Raw genomic sequence first — 26842 nt, 5'->3', positions numbered from 1 at the left:
ATAACTTGTGCTATTATTAGTTTATGCTTCCGTTTTGAATCATGTATTTTTCGAAAAAGTCAAAAGCAAAGATCAGCCTTCCAGGACACTGGAATGTAGATCTGGGGAAAGTTCATAAACTAAATATGTCTTCAATATAATACAAAAAGTCGAAATGTCTCTATTCTCTCACTTTAGAGAATAAGTTATAAAATGCAAAATAATATTGAGAAATAGTTTGACTTATTGGATATCCACAGCGTTTTCTCTATAATGTTGTTTACACTAAACAAAAATTGCATTGTTACATACCATAAAACCTTTCAATAAGAAACTCGTTTGAATAAAAATAATTCCAGATTAGTGTTAAATTAAAAAAAAAAAAGTTAGTACTGTCGGTGTGATTATTCCATAGAAACTCGTAGTATACGAAATTTATGTAATCAATGTACTGTTATTCTAAATCTAAACATCTACTACCAAATCTAAACACCTTTCATTAACAATACTAATATCAAGAATTGGGAGTAAATTTGAATTAATAAATACGAAAGACAGAGAAAAAGTTTCTCGAAAGAGTCATGAGAGGCTTCAAAGTAAGTACGCCCAAAGCACCATAAGGTTCGGAGGTAGAAATGTTTTAATTTTGGGTTGCTTTAGCTACAGTCGTCAATCAAATCCTCTAGTAATGGTCGAAAGCAAATGACGGGAGAATTCTATGTACTGATGCAGGATACAAATTTTGAGCCCACAACGCAAAAAATGAGCTTTGAAGATAACTTTCTATACCAACAGGACAATGACTGCAAACATACAAGTCGGGTTCGGAATGAATATTTCGATCAAAAATCGTTAGAGCTCCTGGTCGGGGTTGTAAACCGATTTCGCCCGATTTATCCGTGTTATCAGGGTGTCAAGAAAATATTATGTACCGAATTTCATTCGAATCGGTCGAGTAGTTGGTTTTTGGTTTTTGACCCATAAGTGGGCGCCGCCACTTGTAAAAAATCTGAATGCAGCTTCCTCCTGGTATTTCTTCTGTAAAATTTTGTATTTCTGATGTTTTTCGTTAGTGAGTTGACGCACTTTTAGTAATTTTCAACCTAACCTTTGTATGGTGTATGTTGGGGTACGTAAGGGAAACGACTGCAGAAAGTTCCGGATTTCGCGTCAGGATTCATTTACATGTGCCATTTGATGTTTGTGTGTTCAGATATGTGCACATATTTTTATTATATGAGTATCCTTAAAATTTTTTGATGAAGTGAGTGCAGGGAACAGAAATCAGTCATAATCCTTAAAGCATTTCAGGCAATACATTTAAGCCTTCAGATATTTCTCAACGTTATTCAAGTTGAGTTTTTTGTTTGCAAATCTAGCCGATGTGATTGAATGTGTCGAAATCCAGTCAGGACAAGATTCAAGCAAGCCCAATGCAAAATCTTTCCGTTACGTCTACCTTATCTAGATTGAATAGCGAAACAATTAAAAGGCGTTATTTACTTTACTGTCGACTCAGCCTCAAATATGAAATGTTTAAAAAACATTTTAATTTTCACTTTTTTCTTTAGATTTTTATATGAAGTTCACTATCCTTTGTAGCTTTTCTTAAGTCTGTGATTAGTTAAGTGCGGTTCAATTTGCTTACATCACGTCAGGAAGCTATTATTTAGATCGGCTATTACTAAAATCACCTTCATTTTGGTAAACACAAAATCAAATTTTTGTGCCCTTTTTGTGTTATTATTAGATTTCCTGTAGGGTGTGAGTGTGAGGGACACGCTAAATTGCACCTTCCGTGCACCTTAATTACCTTTAACTTTGACATGCGAGGAGGTGAATTTGTCAAACGGTAATACAAGAACGTGTCATCCATCTTCGAGCGGCAAATAAAAAATGGCCATACACTTAAAGTACAGACACATCAACGAAATTTACTTCTTATTGCGCCACATACAGGGTGGTTATGAAATGAATTGTAAAAAAGTACATTTGATTAATATATCAAACAAACTTCGAAACAAGTTTCCAAAGTACCCTATATAAACACTGTTAAAACATTGATTGAGATCAATCTAATGATAAATGTAGACATTCACACATATAAGATTAATTATAAAACCCGATCCTATATGTACAGTTTTTCAATTTCGAGTACCGATCTTGGCCATTTTCAAATGTGTGCGGTTGGTCAATTACTTGTTAAATTGGTTTCAGTATTTTTAAAATTCCTCGTTACCGACAAGTAAATGTTTTGAGTACTTGCTAGTAAATCCCCATTTTTTATATGCCCTCTATAAATGCATTTACTTACATTCGTACGATTAATTTGGTCAACAATCAAACAAATTAAATAGCATCAATTAAAGTTCATTCACTAAACAAGCCAACTAAAAACAGAAGAGAGTGCTCCGAAGTATTAAAAGCTTGATAAAAGTCAACCAAATCGATTACAAGACAAAGCTCCAAATTAGCCATGAATTTAATGGCCACCCCAACCCTTATATATTCAATTTCGCTGGCTTGGGTGAAGTAGAAAAGCACTACATCCTTAATAGTTTTTTAGGTCATACATGGAAAGCACATTAGGAAACGAAAGCATGTCCGTCCAGACTTGTGTAGTCATTTCCGTAACCATTATTCTAATGCGCCTGGAATATTCAAAGCAATAGACAAATACTTATAAGCATATACCGTTGCATGTAGAGCTGTGTAAATATTATTATCACGGCAATTTCGTATGTTTAAGGAAATATGCTCGGTCACACTGTCCGAAGACAACGCCCAATATGTATGGACTTGCATACACAAACATTCTGTATGTCTTCGTGTAAGAACAAATGCTTTTAAGGTGAAAATAAAGCTTAATAGAAAACCAAAATTAATTATTAAGCGACTTAAAATTGTATTTCTATTTACACACGTCAATTATGGGTCTATTCTTCTAATGTTCTCAGCCACCCTCTATTTCATTATTAATCGTTATTCTAAGTTAAGTTTCAAAAGATGGTCATATGTTTCTTGTTCTCTTTTGTAAGTAGACATTAGACAAATCTTTCTATTTGATCATAATACATTTCTCTCGACATTCTGGTTTACTTAATTGAAATGGACTTGGAGCTGTCAAAGACTGCCAACTAGGCTGCTTTCATAAAAATTGTTCGAAGAATAGTACCAATGCAATGCTTACACTACACCCCATAAACCTCAAGATTTACGATCGAAACTATTAGTATATAATGCCTTTGTTCACATGGAATAAAAACTAAACTCAATCATCAAAGCATATAACGGGTGATTTTTTTGAGGTTAGGATTTTCATGCATTAGTATTTGACAGATCACGTGGGATTTCAGACATGGTGTCAAAGAGAAAGATGCTCAGTATGCTTTGACATTTCATCATGAATAGACTTACTAACGAGCAACGCTTGCAAATCATTGAATTTTATTACCAAAATCAGTGTTCGGTTCGAAATGTGAAATCCGCTTTTTTATCGACAAATTTTGTTCAGCGATGAGGCTCATTTCTGGTTGAATGGCTACGTAAATAAGCAAAATTGCCGCATTTGGGGTGAAGAGCAACCAGAAGCCGTTCAAGAACTGCCCATGCATCCCGAAAAATGCACTGTTTGGTGTGGTTTGTACGCTGGTGGAATCATTGGACCGTATTTTTTCAAAGATGCTGTTGGACGCAACGTTACGGTGAATGGCGATCGCTATCGTTCGATGCTAACAAACTTTTTGTTGCCAAAAATGGAAGAACTGAACTTGGTTGACATGTGGTTTCAACAAGATGGCGCTACATGCCACACAGCTCGCGATTCTATGGCCATTTTGAGGGAAAACTTCGGAGAACAATTCATCTCAAGAAATGGACCCGTAAGTTGGCCACCAAGATCATGCGATTTAACGCCTTTAGACTATTTTTTGTGGGGCTACGTCAAGTCTAAAGTCTACAGAAATAAGCCAGCAACTATTCCAGCTTTGGAAGACAACATTTCCGAAGAAATTCGGGCTATTCCGGCCGAAATGCTCGAAAAAGTTGCCCAAAATTGGACTTTCCGAATGGACCACCTAAGAGGCAGCCGCGGTCAACATTTAAATGAAATTATCTTCAAAAAGTAAATGTCATGAACCAATCTAACGTTTCAAATAAAGAACCGATGAGATTTTGCAAATTTTATGCGTTTTTTTTTTTTTAAAAGTTATCAAGCTCTTAAAAAATCACCCTTTATTTGAACCATTGATTTTGGAACAAAAAAATAGAGGTTATTGGTTAAAAGTATTTTCTTTTATCTTCAATTTGTTTCCTGTATCTTATGAAGGGGTTTTTTTGCAGCATAGAGTTATTACATATTTAAGCAAAGTTAAGTTTTATTGATTCTTGCCAATGGTTATACAGATGTCTACGATCTTTCAAATTTGCTTGCAGTTACTGTAAAATATTAAGTTAAATTTTTCTTTGGCAAAGCAAAATTAAATACAAAATTCCTGGTTAGGAACTATTTTTTTATTATTATTTTATTTACCAGAAACTGTACAAGTGGACCACGCCCACTTTCCAACATTTTTTGAACTACAGATGTCTCTCCTGCGATTTTCTGTACTAAATATCACAGTTTCCTTCGACGAACGGACGGACAAACATCTCGATTAGTTTCAGAAATGTTGTGTTCAGTTCATCATGCTGCCAAGCATACAAATTATGTAACTCTAAGACGCATATTACTAGAAGTAACGAAAATATTTAAAAAGCTTATTGAATGTGAGTGAATTATGTCACATTTCTTCAACTCTCATGACAGACATAGATTTTTGTTTACTATTTCATATGTATGTATGTATATAGAAATGGTTATCTACAACCGAAGTCGGTCATTCGGATATACAATAATCATGCATACGTAACACCTAATTAGCGCTTATTACCGAAATTGTTCACCTATTTTCTAAATTACGTAAGTGACACTAATTAACATGTGACAATGCCTTTCTTAAGATAAAAGTGCCCTCCTAACACTTTCACTGAATTCATATGGCCCAAATAATCTTGCTCGTTACGGAATACTTTCTCTCATTATATAACTTTGTTCAATTAATTTCTATGTTATATATGCACACAGCTGTGATTAATGTGAGTAGAAATTATTGATACAATTTTCTTAGTTAATATAATCAACTCGAACTCATATTAAAATAATTTTTTTATTGTACAAAGCAAACTATATTTATATAAACTTGAGAATTTGTTCGAATCACCATAAACCCCAAAAAATATATAATTCCAATTTTTATGGAAGCTAATTTGTATGAAATTTGACTTCTATTGACAATTCTAGAGTTCGAGTTATGAAGAACTTCGACTTTCAATAAGTGAATATATACTATTTTTGGTTTAGGAATTATTCAGTTCATTATTTGGTTTTAGCAGTTTGAAGGATTGCTTGAGAGCACTCTCTTTCGAAAATGTGAGAGATACTTGGAATAATGAAATATCTCCTGCAAAATAGGTGATAATTGATTAATGAATTATAGTCTTGAAGCAAGCTTCTTGAACATTTTGAAGAAGGCAGCGACATATAAAACAGCAATTTTGTTGTTGTCGTAATAAAACCTTTCACTTTAATAAAATTTATATATTTTGTTCAAATTTTCTGTGCAAAAAATGTATAAATAGGTCGACTAATTTGTAAAAAAAACTTTTGGGATTTTTATTATAACATGACCATGACAATTTTTCAGCTTCCATTGCATCGTTTTATAGGAATTTTTTATACGCTCGCAACAAAAGTTGCTAAAGAGAGTATTATAGTTTTGTCCACATAACGGTTGTTTGTAAGTCCTAAAACTAAACGAGTTAGATATAGGGTTATATATACCAAAGTGATCAGGGTGACGAGTAAAGTTCAAATCCGAATGTCTGTCTGTCCGTCCGTCCGTCCGTCCGTCTGTGCAAACTGTAACTTGAGTAAAAATTAAGATATCTTAATGAATTAACACGTGCTCCTTGGCGCCATAAGAGGGTTAAGTTCGAAGATGGGCGGAATCGGACCACTGCCACGCCCACAAAATGGCGATAACCAAAAACACATAAAGAGCTATAACTACGCCATAAATAAAGTTACGAAAATACAATTTGGAACATAGGATCGCATTAGGGAGGGGCACATTTGAATGTGATTTTTTTTTTCGAAAAGTGGGCGTGACCCCGCCCCCATATATCTTGCAAACCAATAAAGCTATATAAACCAAACTTTCTGCAGTCGTTTCTTTTAGCCGTTTCCTTATACAGTCCAAAAATGAAAGAAATCGGATAATAACCACGCCCACCTCCCATACAAAGGTTAGGTTGAAAATGACTAAAAGTGCGTTAACTCACTAACGAGAAACGTCAGAAACATAAAATTTCACTGAAATGATAGCAGAAGGATCTCAAATCTTTGTACAAAATGGAAAATGGGCGTGGCATCGCCCATTTATGGGTCAAAAACCATATCTCAGGAACTATTCGACAGATTTCAATGAAATTCGGTATATAATATTTTATTGACACCCTGGAGACATGTGTGGAAAATGGATGAATTCGGTTCACAACCACGACTACTTTCTTTATAACTCAATTTTGAATTCCATCTGAATCCTTCACTTAATAATATATACATTAGGAACCAATGATTATAGCGAAATAAGACTTTACACAAATACAGTATATGATCTGTGGCATCACTTGTGAAAAAATTGTCGAAAACGGACTATAACTTTTCAAGGCCCCAGATATCGAACATGTTAAACTCAGCGCCTAAGGTTAAATTTTAACCGAAAAAATGGTAAATCTCTCAGCTAATTTAATGTAATTCAGAGGAAATTGTTTTCTTCCAATAGTGTGTCTCTGTTCCAAAAATTATTAAAATCGGGTCACAACATCTCTTAGCTCCCATATACATAATTATAGGTTTTTCAAAAATTCGTTGGGCTTTATTACGCATATATGTATTGGGTAATATGTGATATATCTTAGCAAAATTAAGTGAGCGTGTAGTATTGGATATAGTGTCCCTTGCTGGTGAAATTGATTGGAATCGGTTCAGGAATTACCTCAGCCCTCATATCTATATATGACGATTTTCGTTATTCTATTAAACTTTATGCCGAATTTATGGGTAAATTTGTGCGTTATCTTAATAAAATTTCTTCAATAAATTGGGAGAGTATAAAATGTTCGGTTACACCCGAACTTAGCCTTTTCTTAAAATGATTTCATTAGTTATTTCTGTAGAGCTTTTAGTCACAGCTATGTTATTTGTTCAGAAAACTTCGATTTACTTTGTTACCAATGCCAACTATGTGATCGTAGACTCTATCCAGAAGCAGAGGCCAAGAGTATCATATTATATTTTGTGGACACAGCAAAGACACAACTTTGTGCAATGGAAATATGTGCTACCTATGATTATGCATTTTTTAATGTGTTGTAGGTTATTTGAAACGAAAATGCTTGATTAGCAAGGAATGAAATAAGGTTTACAGAGTTCTCAATAGATTGATTAATTATGTTTTTTGTTCTTCTATATATCGTTCTTAAAAAATATGAGATAGAGTCACTAAGAGATAAATATCGAAATTGTGTGTATGTTGAAAAAAATCTGAACCAGAAATAGAGAACAACTTTCTTTGATCCTACAAATGTTAGTGCAGACGAATAATTAAAAGGAGAGATTATTCAATATATTAGTTACAATAAACAATACAAATTCAAAACAACTAAGGAAAGGTTGAGTTCGGGTGCAACCGAACATTGTATACTTTCGCAATTTATTGTTATATTATTATTAAGATCACATACAATTTGACACATATATTCGGCATAAAGTCCAATAGAAAAACGAAATTGATCATGTATAGTGTATGAGGGCTGAGGTAATTCTTAAGCCGATTTCACTTATTTTCCCCACTAAGCTACACTATATACAAGACGATATGCTCACTTAATTTTGCTAAGATATCTCACATATTAACCGATATATGCGGAATAAATGCCACCGTATTTTTGAAAATCCTATAATTAACTATATGAGAGCTAAGGGAAGTTATGACCCGATTTTAACCATTTTTGCCACAGAGACACACTATTAGAAGAAAACGCTTTACTCTGAATTAAGTTGAGATATCTGAGAGATTTACCGATATTTTCGGTGAAAAATTACCATAAGGCACTGAGTTCTTCATATTCGATTTCCGGGGCATTAAACATTTATAGTCCGATTTCAACAATTTTTTCACAAGTGATGCCACGGATCATATACAATATTTGTGTAAAGTTTTATTTATCTATCTTCATTGGTTCCTTATGTATATATTATAAAGTGAAGGAATAAGATGGAATTCAAAATTGAGTTATATGGGAAGTTGTCGTGGTTGTGAACCGATTTCATCAATTTTCCACACGTGTCATCAGGGTGTCAAGAAAATATTATACACCGAATTTCATTGAAATCTGTCGAGAAGTTCCTGAGATATGGTTTTTGACCCATATGTGGGCGATGCCACGCCCATTTTCCATTTTGTAAAAATATATAAGTGCAACTTCTTTCTGCTATTTCTTCTGTAAATACCGAACCGTACAAATATCCAATTTTGGTGGGGGGCCACGCCCACTTACCCAAAAAGATTACATCCAAATATGCCCCTTACTAGTGCGATCCTTTTTTCTAAACTTTTATAACTTTATTTATAGCTTAGTTATGACACTTTATGTGTTTTCGGATTTCGCCATTTTGTGGGCGTGACAGTGGTTCGAATTTGCCCATTTTCGAATGCCCACCCTCTCACGGTCTCAAGGAATATGTGTGCCAAGTTTCGTCAAGATATCTCAATTTTTACTCAAGTTACAGCTTGCACAGACGGACAGACGGAAGGGCATATATCTAACTCGTTTAGTTTTATGACTTACAAACAACCGTTATGTGAAAACTACGAGTATAATACTCTCTTAGCAACTTTTGTTGCGAGAGTATAAAAACATACAGAATAAATTATATGTTAGCAATGGTAAGACCAGATCCTTCTTTTGAACTCATTCATAAATGGTCAACGCAATAGCATTGGGTTGCAAAGTGGATTCTAAAACTGGGATATATATATATATATATATATATGCTTTTACTTGTGCAGCGCTCACACATTTATATTCAGTTTTAGTTAAACGAACCAACAGGTGAAAGTCGTCAACGCTAAGGGTTGCTTCCCTTAAAATTGTAATAGAATCACTATGACAACGCCACTAGCCAAACAATTCGACAGCTCGAGAAAAAAATTAGTGTCTGAAGAGTTTTTATGGAGAATAAAACAAGTTTTTTAAAATGCGTTTAAAGACTCATATTTGCAAGCGAACCTCAGTTAATACTAATGTGGATTATCGGCTGCGGAATTCGGCAACACAAAGAAACTCGAGTGGAGCCAAGGAGAAGGAAAGTAATGAGAAGTCGAATATTATACCTTTAAGCTGTGTGGACTGGAGCAGCAATGAAGAAATTTACTTTGTTAGGTACGAACTCTTCGAAGGCAATACTATTGATTGGCGTGTTCCTCAAAAATTTGGTATTCTTCCAAAACAGTGATGATCACCAGATCTACAAATGGAGCGCCGTTACACGCGATTCCGTGGAAGTGGCCAAACTGCCCGATGACTTCATACCCACCGATTTGCATTGGCTGCTCTTGGGTGGGCGCAACAGTGGTGGCGGCAAAGGAAGTGATACACTACTCATCTGCAGCAATGATGGCCGCTTAATAATACTGAATAAGAGCGCGCGGGTGGAGCGGAATATTTCAGCACATAGCGCTGCGATCAGCACAGGACGTTGGAGCCCGGATGGCGCCGGTCTACTCACAGGTAAGCACTGTGTCTTGTGTTTAGTATACGATTTAGGTCACGTAGCATTTCCTCTCGATTTTTTTTTTTTTTGATATTGCAGCTGGCGAGGATGGTGTTATCAAGATTTGGTCACGCTCTGGTATGCTGCGCTCTACTGTAATACAGAGCGATGAACCCATTAGTTGCGCACGTTGGGCGCCCAATTCCACTTCGATGGTTTTCAGTCAGGGCTGCTACATGTCTATCAAGCCCCTCGCAGCGAATAGCAAGTTAACAAGGGTACGTGCGCCTAGTAAAGAATATATAAAGGTCTTCAAAAAATCATAGTTATATTTTGCAGTGGCGGGCTCATGATGGCCTTGTTCTTTCGCTGAGCTGGTCCACGCATTCGAATATTATCGCATCGGGTGGCGAAGACTTTCGGTTCAAGATTTGGGATGCACAAGGCGCTAATTTGTTCACGAGCTCAACAGAGGAATATGCCATTACTTCAGTGTGCTTCAACTCGGAAAAGGATGTGCTTTTAGTAGGGTCCTTCAATATGCTAAAGTTGTGCTCCAGCGCAGGGGTAAGTAGTACTTCCTAACAAAAATAGTTCGAGTCCATAATGACTCTCCTTTATACCCACCAGTGGTCCTATAGCAGCAGTCGTTTCAGTGAACCCGCTGTCGGTTCCTTTTATACAATGGCATGGTCATCGGATGGCACACAAGTGGCTTGTGGCACTTCGACCGGCAACCTTATTGTGGGTTATATTGTGGAACGCCAATTAATCTCACGCAATCTGAAGGCAACCACAACGGGTCGCAAAACTATTATGTTACAGGACATCACAAACAGTAGCAGCGATATTTTGGACTTTCCTGAGCGCGTCATCAATTTTGGTTTGGGATATGGGCACTTAATTGTCGCCACTTCTAATCAATTGCATATTTACAATGAGAAATATATCAACACCCCGATAATTATTGATGGCAGAACAGATGTGCGAGTGATTGAAGTGGGCAAGAAGTGAGTATGGAAAGAGAAATACCAAATATAAATATGTTTGCTTGAAAATATTAACCATGGAAACCTCTAACGTTTTTGAAATATATATTATTGATTCAGATTCTTCATGGTCTTAGATGCTACATCGATTTGGGTTTATACCTACACGGGACGCTTGCATTTGAATCCACGCTATCCAGGTTTACAAGCACAAGTACCGCTACTTACATGGCGAGCTGTATCTCTCGGATTGGATGTTTTAGCAATACGAGATAACTCAGATAACACCGGTAAACATTATAAATACTTTTTAGTAAAACTTCCTGATAATAATAATATTTCGTTATCGGTCGAAGTAATTCACATCTTTGACCTCGTGCCCGGCGCTTCTAGACAATATGAACCACATTCGCTGCGCGCAAAAACTCAAATATCCGAGATCTCCGCATGCCGCGCCGGCACACTGGATGATCAATATTTGGTGCTTATAGACAATAATCGAGAATTGTACATCACAGAGACGCGTAATCTAAATAGCAGTGGTGGGGCTAGTGGCGGTGGAGTGGGCGGAGGTAATGGTTTGGGGGCTGTGGCTGGAGTGAATGGCAACACCGAACGCGGACGCACAAATAACAGTGGTGAAATTTACAAAATCGGTACACAAGTGACGACCGTTATGTGGGGCAGTGAGACAAATATTTTGGTGGGCGTACACGATACCTGCTACAGCATTTGGTATTGCCCTGGCGAGGGGGCAGCAGATCCAACATTGATTGCACTAACAACGATCACTATAGATGCGACGTGAGTTGATCACAGATTTTCTGCACCAAAGGGAAGTCAAATAATATATTTTTATTCACTGATTTAGCGAGTTTGGTAAAAATATCACATTGGAGTCCTTCGAAGATGCCATCGTTACTTTCCGCTGCGCCGGTGCTTTGCTGCCCGTCAATGTGAATATATATTGTGAAATTTTACATCGCACGCTGATGGAGGGTCAGTGGCAGCAGGCGCTGAAAATTTGCCGTTTAGCACAAAGTGGCAACCTCTGGGCAACACTTGCTGCAGTAGCCACGCGCAAAAATCAACTGCAAATCAGCGAGGAGGCATATTCGGCAGCGCTGCAGATCGACAAAGTCAGCTATTTGCAATACATCAAAGTACAGTAAAACAAATATAGAATTTCTACCAAAATTTACTAACACTGCTTTCTAGGAATTAACCTCGGCGAGTCCGGAACAAATGGCGGAGAACTCACTAATGCTCGGACGCTTAATCGAAGCAGAGACTATTCTCTTGCATAACAAGAAGTTCCCGGAAGCTGTTACTCTCTGCTTGCGTATGCACAATTGGCGGCGTGCCCTGGAGGTAGCGCAGAAACATGAACCCGAACTGTTGGTTAAAGTGCTAGAGCAGAGACGTAGATATTTAAAAGCTTTACAACGTGATGAATGGGACACCGTATTTTTACCATTCCAATTGAAGGATAATGACCTAAGTGAATAAAATCTAATTCAAGAATAATTTATGCTGAGTTTTAGTTCATTTGCGTAGACATACTGCTCCGTAGTGCGGCCTCTTGCAAATACTAGTATTGAAATTGATGACAGTGTGCTCCTGGTTGGTAAAGGAGTGTTTAACTTCCTTATCAATAACTTCTAGCCAGTTTGGTATCTGACTTGAGTGGGTACCCAACCACTGCGGAAACGTTGGAGCTGCAAAGCGGATAAGTTTGCAAGTACCCCCTCTCAAGCAATATTAACACCGGAATGGGAGCGAGTTGGCCCTCCATGGTCCACTTGTTTACGAGAGCTAGATTTACAGACATCGCATGACAATTTGCCCGACTAAGGTTGAAACACCTTGGTAGGCACACCTTCGGCGAATCTAGCGAAATGGCTAGAAGCGCTTTTTTGAATCGTGAGGGTATTTCTGATACATCAGGTACCACAAACGACAGTGTTCATAACTGTCTAAAGAGACCTTCTGCAAATGCAGAAAAAGGCAGAGATCTAACCTCACCTTTGGTTTATTTGAAGGGTACTCCCTGTTCATTTTAATAACTTTATGAATCTTAGCTACTAGTCATTAAGCAGGCGAAACCTATTTTCGAATGAACAAATTTAGTTAACTTATTACAGTAACAACATGACAGCCCGATTTATTAAGTACTATTAGCCTACAATTGAAAATCGAAACATATTTCTAGATTTGAAATATGCATGCAATGTCAGCGATGCTCGGACTTCTTTTACCCGGCTGAAAATATGTTTTCTGGAGATCCTTAATTTGTAGCGCTGATAACTCCCCCTTTTGAGATAGTTGGTGCCACTATGAAATCTTAGACATTTATCACATAATCGACTATGATAGCACTTTTCAGGACCAATTCTTTTCTAATTCTCGAAAAACAGACCGCAGACAGTATTGAATATGTAGTCATTAAATGTTCTGAAGTCCCGACTGAGAGAGAGTATTGCACTAGTGTAAATCAATTTATTTATTCATTAGGTGGAACATATTTCCCCTCTAAAAAGTAATATATTTATAACTTATATTGCATGGAGAATTAATATGCTGGTGAGAGCATAGGTTCACCAGCAAGTCCTCGTAAAATATTATGTGCTGCTATAATTGCCATATGGGTCCGTGTACGCGTGGTAGCTGAACCCACATGAGGCATTAGAACTAGAAGAAGAATATGAAAGAAGATTTATTAGATTCTTGACATGAATATTTATGAGATATTTAAATATACTTCAATTCAAGGTACTCACCAACATTTGGTAAACTCAATAGCGGATCATTGAGAGGTAGTGGTTCTGGAGTCATTACATCCAAGCCTGCGGAAAATATTTGATTTGTTTTCAAAGCCTCATATAAATCCTGCTGATTCACGACACCTAAAATATTTCATTGAATCAATATATAGACACATAAATAAATCGTCGCGTCTTACCACCACGCCCAATATTTACCAGCACGGCGGTATTCTTCATTTTACCAAAAGCGGTGGCATTGAAAACACCAGTAGTCTCATTAGTCAAGGGTGTAGCAATAATAACGAAATCACTCTGGGCAAGCAAGGTGTCGAATTCCACTTTCTTGGCATTGTACTTCTGTTCGATTTCCTCCGAAACTCGGCGACGTGTGGTGTATAAGACACTATCAATATCGAAACCGGATAAACGTTTGGCGATCGTTTGTGCGATACCACCGAAACCAAAGAAACCCACTACCGCGTCGCGCAAATCCTGACCCAACATCCAGTTTAGATGGTAATTCTCCCAATTGTTACTGTAACAAAGATGTGAAATAAATACTTGAAGAAGTAAACATATAAATATCAATATTCACGTCTCAATCTTCAGTCGTCCTTCGTGGAAACGGCGCGCAGCTGCCAACAATAAACCAACCGCTACATCAGCAACTGCATCGTTTAGTGCGCCAAGCGTGTTTCCCAGAGGTATCTTGCGTCGCTTAAATTCTTCAACGTCGACGTTATCAATGCCCGTAGACCTAGTGGAAATGACTTGTAGCTGTGGCCCAGCGGCATCTAAAATTTCCGCATTGAGTGACCGATGATTTACCCAAAGTATACCATGCACACCCTTGCACTTCTCCAAAATTTCCGAACGTTGCGAAGGTACATTGTGACAAAGGATTACTTCATGATCTCGCGACAGTAAGTCGATAGCCTCCTGTGGTATTTCTGGATTTGTGACTAGAACCTTCAGTCTTTCACTTTCGGCAGGCATTTCGAATGATGGAAATGGAAGTTTGGTATTCGATAGAAGTAGATGAGGAACTGAAGAACTGTATGAAGGAGGAAGTAATATTTTAATATGCAAATATTTGCAAAACTTATTTCCAGTCAGAATTGAATATTAGATATTATCAGTTCCCATTAGTCACAATATTATGATCCTGCTCTAAATATTTAAAGAACAATAATTTTGGCACAGACAAAATGACAAAGGTGCGCAACATACATATCAATGTTCCACGCTCAAACAATAGTTCAATAGAGAGACGAAAAAGATTATTTAGAAATTTTTAAAATACCAATAATGTCTCATGTTCGGGAGAGTTTGCAAACAAATTAGTCAAATTGTTTCTATTAATTTCCAAATAATTTACCAAACTTTGTGTAATGACATTAGCACATAAGCACACTTTTGCTCGAAGCTTTGACGCTCACCAAGAGCGAGTATTTTTATTTGAAAATAAGAGCAAGAGTATTTCGTTCTCTATTTTTGAGCAGATATCACACGCACTACGAAGTTCGCTTGGTTTCGTCAATGAACAGCTGATATTGTCACATACGATTGGCGTCAATGAATTTGAAATTACTTTTATGCCGTTATACTTTTACCGTGTCTAATATACTACTATAATAACGGAAACAAGTTAAATAGAATACCAGGAAATCAAATCATTCACTCGACTCTCTTCAAAACTCACAATTATTTCCCAACCTGGGGGCAGCACGTCCAGCGTTAAACTAAATTCGGACAAGTGATTTGCGAAATATAAAGCGGTGTATGAAATAATTAAGATAAAATATAATTAGTTACATATACACATGAGTATACTAATAGCAAACACACAAACACCAAACCAAACCACTTCTGATAATTGAAAGAATTTACAAATGGGTTATCTCTTTGATCGGCAGACTGCTAGATTATAAAATATACTCGTACGTTTAGTTTGCCATCATAGTGGGTGACATATCTCTTACGTACACTCGACATAAGGTTATATTGATGACAACAAAGTTTGTGATAAAAATGCGTAATATTTAGAAATACACGGGCTAAGTTCATGCATCAGACATCTGTCAATTATTATGCTGTTTTTGAAACAAATCTCTGATATTCACTATCTCTCACAACTACTGAGCTTTTACAGTGAGTGGGAATTTGCCATATTCCCCTTTTGTCAGTATTTTATTAAAAACCACGCTCTAGAAGATCAATTGTCGAAAATTCGTTAAACAATGGAAATCGTCGGGTCATGTAACCATTACCCAGGAGCAAAACGTTGCACAGAATATCGTATAGAACCATTTAACTAGGACTGGATACAAAAAGAATCGTTTTTGAATCGTAACATTATCGATAAATTTCTGAAGGGAAATGGGCCGTGAGCATTGATTGACGGTCAGATATGTTTTAATGTGTGTTTGTTGGGATTAGCAGCAAGCCTTACAGCCGAACTCTTAAATCAGACCTGTACTATTAACAATTGAACCGTCGGAGGAAGGCAACCGCCCAGAAGCAACCATTTTGGTCATTTGGAGAGGAATTTAATTTCATCAGGACAACGAACATCGATTATGACTCGCCATAAACTCCGGGAGCTTCGTAAGGAGTTATTAAGCACTCTGTGAACCTCACTCCAAGTGATTCATAGCTCATTTTGTCTATGGCGAATGATATTGTTGTTGAAATGTACGTCTCCAAGAAGCGACTGCCCAGTTATTTGCCAATATGGACGAGGATTTATTTGAGAGAGGTTGCACAGATTTCTGAACATTTCTAAACGGCTGCAATTGTAGATAAGAGAATTTTGTAAATTATCGTATTACATGTATTTATTTTTCTTATCATCAACAAATATCTATGAATGTATGTAAATAACTTTAAATTAATGTGGCAATAAAATGCAATATATATCCTAAAATAACAAACAGATAAAAAATTAATATTTTAATCCAACGTCGTTGAAGACACTTATGATTAAGAATATGGAAATACTACAAATATAATAAATGAGTTCTGGGAAAGGTTTTAAATCTTGAAACGAACACAAATGTTAAAAATGATACATTACTACTCTTTAAAGAAGAAAATATCCACTCATTACAGTGGAGAAGAGTTCGTGTTGAAAAAGTCAATTTATGCCAAAATGGCATTTGTAGAATGGTAACCTTATGACAAGCAATAGAACATCGAAAAGACCGATCTACAATGTTTATCGTTTTCCTGACGAAGATGAAATAAAATTACATTATTAAGTATGTAAAACGTTTAAAACTATCTTAAATTTAGGAAAATGCCTGTTGTATTTTTTGAAAAAAAAGAGGATGTGTTGGGTTGACTATAACAGTCTGGGATATAATTGGACACATCGATCTATTTCAATACTCGTTTGAAAGGCAGCAAATATCAAATGCTCAATACTTGGAAGAGTAAATTCAGTACCTGCACAATAAATACTTAAATATTGAACAGTTCCAAAATATCATTACGTTCACTGAGAATGTTATAGGACCAATATACTACGCCAAGTTTTGATTGATGGCACACAGAGATTATAATCGCCACAATAAAGAACACTAATAATAATGAAAATTACTTACCATTCTTACTAAGAAACCTTTCTTCATGTTGCCTTAGCAGTACAAGGCCAAAATCAAGCTAATTGGAATTTATCTAAGGCACTGAACGACTCAATTTATGCAATTAGTTGGACTCTCGATAAGCACATTAAAGGTGCATTATTCGTTGAACCAGCCACCAAACTCAACACAATAAATTGAAATGATTCAAAGAGGCATCATAACCGTCCTGTGAAATTCTAGAAGGGACTTTATGGAAAGATTATCGCTTTCGCGAGCATTAAAGAAACAAATTGTATCATTATTTTCAATTAATATAAATCGGCGAGGTGTACAAATATCAAGGTTTAATAGAATGACAATATCACCTAACACACATTAAAGTCCATTTTCAACATAGAACTTTTGTGAGATATCCTAACAAAATTACTAACAAATAATACAGGCATACCACTTAACTGTCAATATCATACATAACAAAATATCTTTAATTGTTTTATTTTTATACTCTCGCAACAAATGTTGCTAAAGAGAGTATTATAGTTTTGTTCACATAGCGGTTGTTTGTAACACCCAAAACTAAACGAGTTAGATATAGGGTTATATATACCAAAGTGATCAGGGTGAAGAGTGGAGTTCAAATCCGAATGTCTGTCTGTCCGTCCGTCCGTCCGTCCGACTGTGCAAGCTGTAACTTGAGTAAAAATTAAGATATCTTGATGAAACTTGGCACACTTATTTCATGGCACCATAGGAAGGTTGCTTTCGAATTGAGCAAAATCGGACCACTGCCACACCCACAAAATGGCGAAAACCGAAAACACATAAAGTGCCATAACTAAGCCATAAATAAAGCTATGGAAATAAAATTTGGTATGAAGGATCGCACTATGAAGGGGCATATGTGGGTGTAATTCTTTTGCGGAAGTGGGCGTGGCTCCGCCCCCTACTAAGTTTTTTTTGTACATTTCTCGCAAACCAATAGAGCTATATAAACCAAACTTTTTGCAGTCGTTTTTTTTAACCACTTCCTAATACAGTCCAAAAATGAAAGAAATCGGATCATAACCACGCCCACCTCCCATACAAAAGTTAGGTTGAAAATTACTAAAAGTGCGTTAACTCATTAACGAAAAACGTCAGAAACACTAAATTTCGCATAAGAAATGGATGAATCTTGATGAAAGCTGCACTCAGATTTTTTTACAAAATGGAAAATGAGCATGGCGTCGCCCACTTATGGGTCAAAAACCATATCTCAGGAACTACTCGACCGATTTCAATGAAACTTGGTTTGTAATAGTTTCCTTACATCCCAATGATATGTTGTGAAAATAGGCCAATCGCTTCACAACCACGCCTACTTCCTATATACCAGAACTTTGAAGACAATCTGAATCGTTTACTTTACAATATATAAAGTAAGCACTAGTGAAGATATCGATGCAGAACTTTGCACAAATACTATGTTAATAGTGTGGCAGCCCCATTCTAAAAATCGCCGAAATCGGACCATAGGTTTTTAAGGCCCCATATATCGAACACGAGGACCTCGGTGCTTCTAACCTAATATTATGGTTTCCACCTTTCAATGGACTTTATACAATATATATGACGAATATGTGGGTCATAGTGTGTATTATATAATATAAATAAAGTTAAATAAATAAATTGCGAGAGTATAAAATGTTCGGTTACACCGGAATTTAGCCCTTCCTTACTTGTTTTAATTGAAAATATTTCTCTACTAACATAAGTAAGAACAACATTACGGTGATTCTTATCTCAATTAACTAAAACCTCTAAGTTCATAAAATATCTACATATTTAATATGCGGGTGACAGCATAGGTTCACCAGCAAGTCCACGTAAAATGTTATGCGCTGCTATAATTGCCATATCGGTCCTTGTACGCTTGGTGGCTGAGCCCACATGAGGCATTAGAACTAGAAGAATAATAAGAAAGAAGATTTATTAGATTCTTGCCATGAATATTTATGAGATATTTAAATATATTTCAATTCAAGGCACTCACCAACATTTGGTAAACTCAACAGCGGATCATTGAGAGGTAGTGGTTCTGGAGTCATTACATCCAAACCTGCGGCGAATATTTGATTTGTTCTCAAAGCCTCATATAAATCCTGCTGATTCACTATACCTAAAAATATTTCACTGAATCAAATCGTGAAAAATAATGAGCACAGTATTGAGTCTTACCACCCCGCGCTATGTTTACCAGCACGGCGGTATTCTTCATTTTACCAAAAGCGGTAGCATTGAAAACACCAGCTGTCTCAGTAGTCAGCGGTGAAGCAATGATAACGAAATCACTTTGGCCAAGCAACGTGTCGAAGTCCACTTTTTTGGCATTGTACTTCTGTTCGATTTCCTCCGACACTCGGCGACGTGTAGTGTATAAGACACTATCAATATCGAAACCGGAGAGACGTTTGGCGATCGTTTGTGCGATACCACCAAAGCCATAGAAACCCACTACCGCGTCGCGCAAATCCTGACCCAACATCCAGTTGAGATAGTAATTCTCCCAATTGTTACTGTAACAAAAATGTGAAATAAATATATGAAATCGATGTATAAATCAATACTCACGCTTCAATCTTTAGTCTTCCTTCGTGGAAACGACGCGCTGCTGCCAACAATAAGCCAACAGCAATATTTGCCACTGCGTCGTTAAGTACGCCAAACGTGTTTCCCAGCGGAATCTTGCGTCGTTTAAGTTCTTCGACGTCGACATAATCAACGCCCGAAGATCTCGTAGAGATCACTTTAAGTTGGGGCCCAGCGGCATCCAACACAACCACGTCGAGTGGACTATGATTAGCCCAATATAAGGCATGCACACCCTTGCACTTCTCCAATATTTCCGAACGTTTCGGAGGCACACTTTGGCAAATGATTACATCAAGGTCTCGCGACAGCAAGTCGATAGCCTCCTGTGGAGTTTCCGGGTGTGTTACTAGAACCTTCAGTCTTTCACTTTCGCCAGGCATTTCGAACGTTTGATTATTGGTATTCGGTAGAGGTTTTTGTTGAGTTGGTGATTCGGGTAATCTTGGGAGAGAAGGAACTGAGGAAGTGTAGGAAGCAAGAAGGAGAAATGTCACAATATAGTAGTTTTTATGAAGTAAACACTCGCTAAACTTGAGCTGGAATCGAATAAGTAAATGCTCTGAGGTATTTTGGAATGTCAAGTTAACAGAATTCAAATCATTATGTTTATATTGACTTTATCGGTAGTTATCAGTGTAGATATATGTGGACCAATCCCAATTAAATAAATTTAATATATTTATAAAATTTTCAAGTATCTTTCATAATTATTTTCTGACTGAAATGATGAAATCTCAAACTTATACAATATAATCTGCTAAATATTTATGGAAAACCTTTAGTACTGACAAAATGCCAAAATACACAAAATAAATAACAACGTATCACTCTCATACAGCGTACTTACTCGTTGAACAGAAATGCTGAATATTATTTTGAACCTTTTTAAATGCCAATAATACGCGGGAGGATCTCATGTTCGGGAGAGTTTCCAAACAAGAGGCTAGTCAAATTGTTTCTGTAATATCAAATAATTAACAAAACTTAACATAAACTAATGTACACCGTTTTGTTTAAAGCTTTGACGCTCACCATGAGCGAGTATTTTTGTTTGAAAATAAGAGCAAGAGTAGTTCGTTCTCTATTTTCTATCAGACTCTATTTTCTTCACACTCACTATAATGTTCGTTTAGTTTCGTCAATGAACAGCTGATATTGTCAAATATGGTAGGTGCTAATGAACTTGAAAATTCTTTATCCCGCTATAATTTAACCGTGGTCTAGTATATTATCAAAATAACGGAAACGAGTGAAATATAATACCAGTAAAACAAATCACTTTCACTCGACTTTGTGGAAAACTCACATTTATTTGTAATTTAAACAACGTTTCCAGTCAACCTGACGGCAGCGCGTCAAGCGTTCTACTAAATTCGCAGAAATGAATTGCAAAATATGAAGTGCTATATGACATAATTAAGATAAAATACGATTAGTTATGTATATGCACGCGTATGCTGATAATTGGAAGAAACTACATCTATCTCTTCGATCGGCAGACTGCTAGATCATAAAAAATACATTTAGTTTGCCGTCATAGCGGGTGACATACATACATATTTATCTATTGTGTACATTTGACAGGCTATATTAATGACAACAGAGTTTCGATAAGAATTGCGAAATATTTTGAAATTCACAGTTCTTTCTAAGTTCATGATTTTATTGACATACACGAAAGGCGGGCTTTTGCAAAGCTCATTTCCGTCTTGCTAAGATTTTTCATATTTCTTTTATATAAATATTTAATGTACTAAAGCGCAATCAATGTGCAATCATAGAGCGCTAGTCTGACAATGGAACGTTTGAGGAATCCAATAGTTATAACCGAATATTTTTGTACGTTTTTCCTAATTCCATTGATTCAGTTTCTAGAACTTTGGCCTCGGCCATGCAATGAGCGGTGAGAGGTAGAACGGTGAGCCGCTTACGATTAAAGTATATGAAATGCTATTGAACTAGCCACACAATAAGTGGCAGAGCGGCGCCGCTCGGAAATGGAACTTGCTATAATTTTTAGTATATGTAGCTGAGCGGCAAACAATAAAAATAGCTAATAAATATATATTTTTTAATTTCATGGGTGGAAATTCGATTGCTATCACTTTTTAAGTTAATGTGCTGTTAGTAAGGTATGGATTTTCCAACAGTTACCTCCCATATGATAATACACGTATTTGAAATTATGTTACTGACGGTACTTCTGACCAAACGAAAAGCAACTAAAGCTAGCCTTTGGTCTGCAGAATTACTTTTTCTTTGTTTTGTCAATTTAGTTATAATTTTTAGAACAACAGATCAAAAGTTTTAACAGACATACAACAATAATGCAAAATTCTGTAAAATTTGATAGATTTTTATATAAATGGTTCATCCAATTCACCATTTTTTTTTAATAAAATATTAATCTTTTTACAAATATTAATGCGATTTTCACTTAAAAATATTAAGCGGACTGCCCTTGGCAACAACACTTTATTCAATTTTCCTTTTCGCATTTTGGTGCCAATGGGTGATATTAAGCCATGCCTTCTACACCTGCTCTTTCCAACGGAATATAGGTCTCCCTCTGCTTCCACCAGCGTGTACTGCATCAACCAATTTCAAAGCAGGAGTGTTTTCGTCCATTGGGAAAACATGACATAACTATCGTAGCCGCTATTTTTATGTGCAATTTTTATGGTGCACATAAAACAGGACGGGAATGATAAGAGACTTGAAGAGTTTGGTTATTATTCGTGAGAGAGGACTTTACTTATCAGTTGTCTACTCAGTCCAAAGTAGCACCTATTGGCAAGAGTGATTCTGCATTGAATTTCTAGGCTGACATTGTTATTGTTGTTAATGCTGGTTTCAAGATAAACGAAATTATCTACAACTTCAAATTTATAACTGTTAACCAAGCCGGTTGCGAATGGCTGGCTGCCTCCACACATGACCCCATTCCGAATTAACCAAAAAAATAGTGAAAAATAAACTTCAATTCAATTTTTATTTAAAATATAAAACAACAATAAATGCATGTATGTCTGCCTGCACATACTTAGGGTATAGGAAAGTGATTTTAGTATGCAGGACAAACCATTGGTTTACCTTCCAATGCATTTAGTATATTATTCGCAGCTGTCAAGGCCATTTCAGTGGTCGTCTGCATAGTTTGGGTGCCTATATGCGGAATGACGACTGCAAAGAGATGGAAAATGTTTAATAACTAATTATGCTACAAAATAATTTGAGTAAACTTTATGAACTTTAAATTAGTTCTGTAATATATTATTGCTTTTGATATCGAGTAGACTTTGCAGTCAATAAAATCGTAGGGAATAGTTTTGATGGGCCCAATTAAAAGTATGACCGTGCCGAAGAGTCCAAACTAAAGTTTAAAGCACGTCTTAGACACATAAATATTAAAATATAAGTAACACAAAAACATACTTAAATTTATTGAAAAAATCTTCCCTTACTAATGTATGAATTCTCATGTATTTGTATATTGCCGTACATATGTATGCGTAAAATAAAATTTTTTCTTACCACAATTGGGCAGCTTCAAAAGCGGATCATCCGCGGGAAGTGGTTCTGGCGTCATTACGTCTAAGCCTGCCGCAGCAATTTCACCACTCTTCAAAGCGTCGACAAGAGCTGGTTGGTCCACAATACCTGAAATGCCATATATGACAATGATAAACACAAATGTTATAAATATTATTCTGATTATCACACAAACTAACCTCCTCTGCCCACATTCACAAACACACAATTCGACTTCATCTGTTTGAAAGCGTCGGCATTGAATTTACCACGCGTCTCCGCCGTCAATGGACAAGTGACAACAAGGAAATCACTTTCCCGTAGCAACTGATCGAACGGCACATGAATGGCGCCATAGGGATTTTCATGTGTGGAACGTGTGTGGTATATGAATTTTGCCGCCTCCCAACCTTGTAAACGCTTCACAACAGCTTGACCTATACCGCCAAAGCCCATAAAGCCCACCACCGAGCCGCGCACCTCTTGACCCATCAGCCAATTGATGCGCTCCGTGCGCCAAAGAGAACTTCAAAGAGACACACACGAAAAAGTTTAATGCTGAAAGTTCTTGTACAGAAAAAAATTACTGTTGGCAATGCCAGCGTTAGTTTGATTAGCCTTGAAAGCTACATGTTATCACTGCTGTTAAATCAGCTGTCAGCGTAACTTATAAAACGTAAATATTTAGCAAAATTGCAATTCTTGAAATGTATTTTCACTCACTTCTCAATCTCCTGTCGTCCAGCTTGGAAATGTCTGCCGGCAGATATCATCAAGCCCACGGCTATGTCAGCCACAGAGTTCTTCACTATGCCTGGCGTGTGACCCAGCGGCATTTGGCGGCGCTTGAATTCCGCGACATCAGCGTAGTCAATGCCCGATGACATGGTTGAGACCGCTTTCAACTGCTTGCCGGCTGCGTCGAGTATCTCCGCGTTTAACGGTTGATAGTGCGCCCAGAAAATGGCATCCACTCCGGGCAGTTTGCGTATGATTTCGGCACGCGATGGAGGGACACTCTCGCACACGATTGTTTCACATCCACGCTGTTGAAGAAGCTCCAACGCTGCTTTGGGAACCTCCGGATGGGAGACGAGCACTTTGTGAAGACGTCGCGTTGCGCTGGCCATTTTTACAAATAAGTATATAACCAGCGTTGGGGATAGTACAGATGACACTAAATATCCCACTTAACAGCGCTAAGCTTTTACGTTGATAAATTCTAATTTAGTCAATGGGCCGCTCGCATACACAAATGTATATACTTACATATATACATATGTATATGGACATTGACTACAGTGGCGGGCGTAAATAGTTGAACCGTGAAAATGAAATTTGTTAGCTACTTTCGCTCGAGGAAACATACGATAGATATACATTAATGAAACTGTATTTAAGAAACTTTGGGGATATCCACAAATATTTTTATATTTCTTAATATTATGGAGTTTCATAAATCCTGAACTGAAGAGTTTAGAAGGAGATGTAAAATACATGTCATTCCAAATATTTAAATCAGAGTGTCGAGACCATGGAATATTCAACACCATTTGAACTTCTCGATAAGTGATTATCTAATCTTCGACTTATCCCAAACGAAAACAATACGCAAGCTAGTTATAGTCTAATTAATGATTAAATAACTCATTTTTATACTCTCGCAACAAAAATTGTTAAGATAGTATTATAGTTTTGTTCAAATAACGGTTGTTTGTAACACCTAAAACTAAAAGAATTAGATATGGGGTTATATATACCAAAGTGATCAGGGTGACGAGTAGATTTGAAATCCGGATGTCAGTCCATCAATGCAAGCTATAACTTGAGTAAAAATGAAGATATCTTGACGAGACTTGGCACAAATATTCCTTGGGTCCACTTATGGGTCAAAAACCTTATCTCAGGAACTACTAGACCGATTTCCATGAAATTCGGTATATACTATTTTCTTGACACCCTGATCACACGGATAAAAGATGGGCGAAATCTGTACACAACCACGACTACTTTCCATATAACTCATCTTATTCCTTCACTTTGTAATGTATACATAAGGAACCAATGAAGATAGTGGAATAGAACTTTACACAAATAGTTCATATCATTTCTGGCTTCACTTGTTAAAAAATTTTCAAAAACGGACTATAACTTTTCAAGGCCCCAGATATCGAACATGTTGAACTCAACGCCTAAGAGTAAATAGTAACCGAAAATATGGGTAAATCTCTTAGATAATTTAATGTAATTCAGAGGTAATTGCAAAATTAAGTGAGCGTATAGTCTTGAATATAGTGTTCCTTGCTGTTGAAAATGAATGAAATCGGTTCAGGAATTACCTCAGCCCTCATATATATGACGATTTTCGTTATTCTTATGCCGAATTTATGGGTAAAATTTTTATCTTAATAAAATTTCTTCAATAAATTGCGAGAGTATAAAATGTTCGGTTGCACCCGAACTTAGCCATTCCTTACTTGTTTATTTCATCTTTTCTTGAAGAATTTTATATTAGCTAATTCAGCTAGAAATAGTAAATATTTTGATAGTAATCTTCTTACTACGATCTGTATTTTTGCCCATTAGATGTGTGATGCTCTTAACTACGTTCCGTACTTAAATCCTTATATCGCTTAGGAAGGCGGGCTAAATACGGTTATGAGAAACTGAGAACTGACTTACGTGAGGTACAATTGTACAAATTTACCAGAAGAAAGCGGTAGTCTTTTAAACCCCTCCTTATCAGGAAAAATCTTCGGTATCAGGTTTGACACTAATCTTTCCATCTCCAGGATGTGATCCAATAATATCCGCTAACTTTTTTCGTTTTTGATAAGCCAATCAGCCGGAATCGTTGAGGAAGTGCGAGCCCATTTTTTCGAGGCGTGGGTGTTCAGAATGCTGTAGCTCATGTTCTACACAATACATTTGCTTAAAATTTATATTTATACTGTCGAAATATATGTTAATAAATGATAATAAACATAAGGCTTTATCTATATACTGATCGTAGGAAAAAATCGCTAAAAAACAGGCCGTCACATGGGACCCCTTAAATTGAGAGCGTACAAAATACAGCTTGTGCAAGAACTGAAGCCGCTCGACATTTCCAAGCGACATCACTGGCTTAGTCAACTTTAAACTTCATTCGATAAATAAAAGTTTTCGGAGAAATATAACGTAGAAGTGTTCAGCGCCATATTGCATGATTTATATAGATATGATTTAGAAAAACGAATAACTACACCAAATTTTTCGATCAACTACTAGTAAAGTAGCTAATTTTTCATTCACCAATATCATTTAACTTTCACCCTACTCGCTCAATTAATTTTAATTAAATATTTTTAGCGATTTGACAGTGATAATTAATTGTTTTGTTTGTACTCACTATTTTTAACATTAATTATTTGATTGTCTAGTCAGTCAGTCAGTTGGCATCATGAATATCAATTTTCCTAATTTACCATAAAATTACAAACA

General features: G+C 36.5%; 4 protein-coding genes across 16 annotated transcripts; 1 reads left to right on the top strand and 3 right to left on the bottom strand.

Moving 5' to 3' along the window:
* The first annotated feature begins 8562 nt into the window (after positions 1 to 8562).
* LOC105215342 (intraflagellar transport protein 80 homolog) lies at positions 8563 to 12376 on the top strand. Its single transcript, XM_029042311.2, has 9 exons — positions 8563 to 9525; positions 9596 to 9873; positions 9956 to 10134; positions 10196 to 10423; positions 10487 to 10866; positions 10966 to 11135; positions 11202 to 11649; positions 11717 to 12008; positions 12064 to 12376. The coding sequence occupies exons 1-9, from the start codon at positions 9341 to 9343 to the stop codon at positions 12352 to 12354; spliced, it is 2451 nt and encodes an 816-aa protein (XP_028898144.1). The 5' UTR covers positions 8563 to 9340; the 3' UTR covers positions 12355 to 12376.
* A 948-nt stretch (positions 12377 to 13324) lies between these two features.
* On the bottom strand, positions 13325 to 17492 carry LOC105215329 (glyoxylate reductase/hydroxypyruvate reductase-like). 5 transcript variants are annotated; one of them, XM_054227924.1, is made up of 5 exons: positions 17216 to 17492; positions 14206 to 14664; positions 13808 to 14145; positions 13626 to 13751; positions 13325 to 13536 (listed from the first exon to the last, which is right to left on the bottom strand). In XM_054227924.1, the coding sequence occupies exons 2-5, from the start codon at positions 14604 to 14606 to the stop codon at positions 13418 to 13420; spliced, it is 984 nt and encodes a 327-aa protein (XP_054083899.1). In that variant the 5' UTR covers positions 14607 to 14664; positions 17216 to 17492; the 3' UTR covers positions 13325 to 13417. The 5 variants fall into 5 exon arrangements, with proteins under 5 accessions (XP_054083899.1, XP_011187481.2, XP_054083900.1 ...); XM_011189179.3 differs by lacking the exon at positions 17216 to 17492 and adding an exon at positions 15313 to 15473; XM_054227925.1 differs by lacking the exon at positions 17216 to 17492 and adding an exon at positions 15272 to 15290.
* A 156-nt stretch (positions 17493 to 17648) lies between these two features.
* LOC105215326 (glyoxylate reductase/hydroxypyruvate reductase-like) lies at positions 17649 to 21293 on the bottom strand. Of its 9 annotated transcripts, none has more exons than XM_054227916.1 (6): positions 21135 to 21293; positions 20676 to 20786; positions 19808 to 20285; positions 19415 to 19752; positions 19230 to 19355; positions 17649 to 19140 (listed from the first exon to the last, which is right to left on the bottom strand). In XM_054227916.1, the coding sequence occupies exons 2-6, from the start codon at positions 20743 to 20745 to the stop codon at positions 19022 to 19024; spliced, it is 1131 nt and encodes a 376-aa protein (XP_054083891.1). In that variant the 5' UTR covers positions 20746 to 20786; positions 21135 to 21293; the 3' UTR covers positions 17649 to 19021. The 9 variants fall into 9 exon arrangements, with proteins under 9 accessions (XP_054083891.1, XP_054083894.1, XP_054083892.1 ...); XM_054227919.1 differs by having other exon boundaries at positions 19808 to 20364; positions 21135 to 21173; XM_054227917.1 differs by lacking the exon at positions 21135 to 21293 and adding an exon at positions 20861 to 21128 and having other exon boundaries at positions 20676 to 20811.
* Positions 21294 to 22801: 1508 nt separating this feature from the next.
* On the bottom strand, positions 22802 to 26696 carry Grhpr_1 (glyoxylate reductase/hydroxypyruvate reductase). The gene is made up of 4 exons (XM_011189174.3): positions 24083 to 26696; positions 23560 to 23885; positions 23363 to 23488; positions 22802 to 23011 (listed from the first exon to the last, which is right to left on the bottom strand). The coding sequence occupies exons 1-4, from the start codon at positions 24487 to 24489 to the stop codon at positions 22893 to 22895; spliced, it is 978 nt and encodes a 325-aa protein (XP_011187476.1). The 5' UTR covers positions 24490 to 26696; the 3' UTR covers positions 22802 to 22892.
* Between the last annotated feature and the right edge of the window lie 146 nt (positions 26697 to 26842).

Source organism: Zeugodacus cucurbitae, chromosome 3 (genome assembly GCF_028554725.1).
Source record: "Zeugodacus cucurbitae isolate PBARC_wt_2022May chromosome 3, idZeuCucr1.2, whole genome shotgun sequence".
Taxonomy (NCBI): domain Eukaryota; kingdom Metazoa; phylum Arthropoda; class Insecta; order Diptera; family Tephritidae; genus Zeugodacus; species Zeugodacus cucurbitae.
This window is presented reverse-complemented; position numbering and strand designations above follow the sequence as displayed.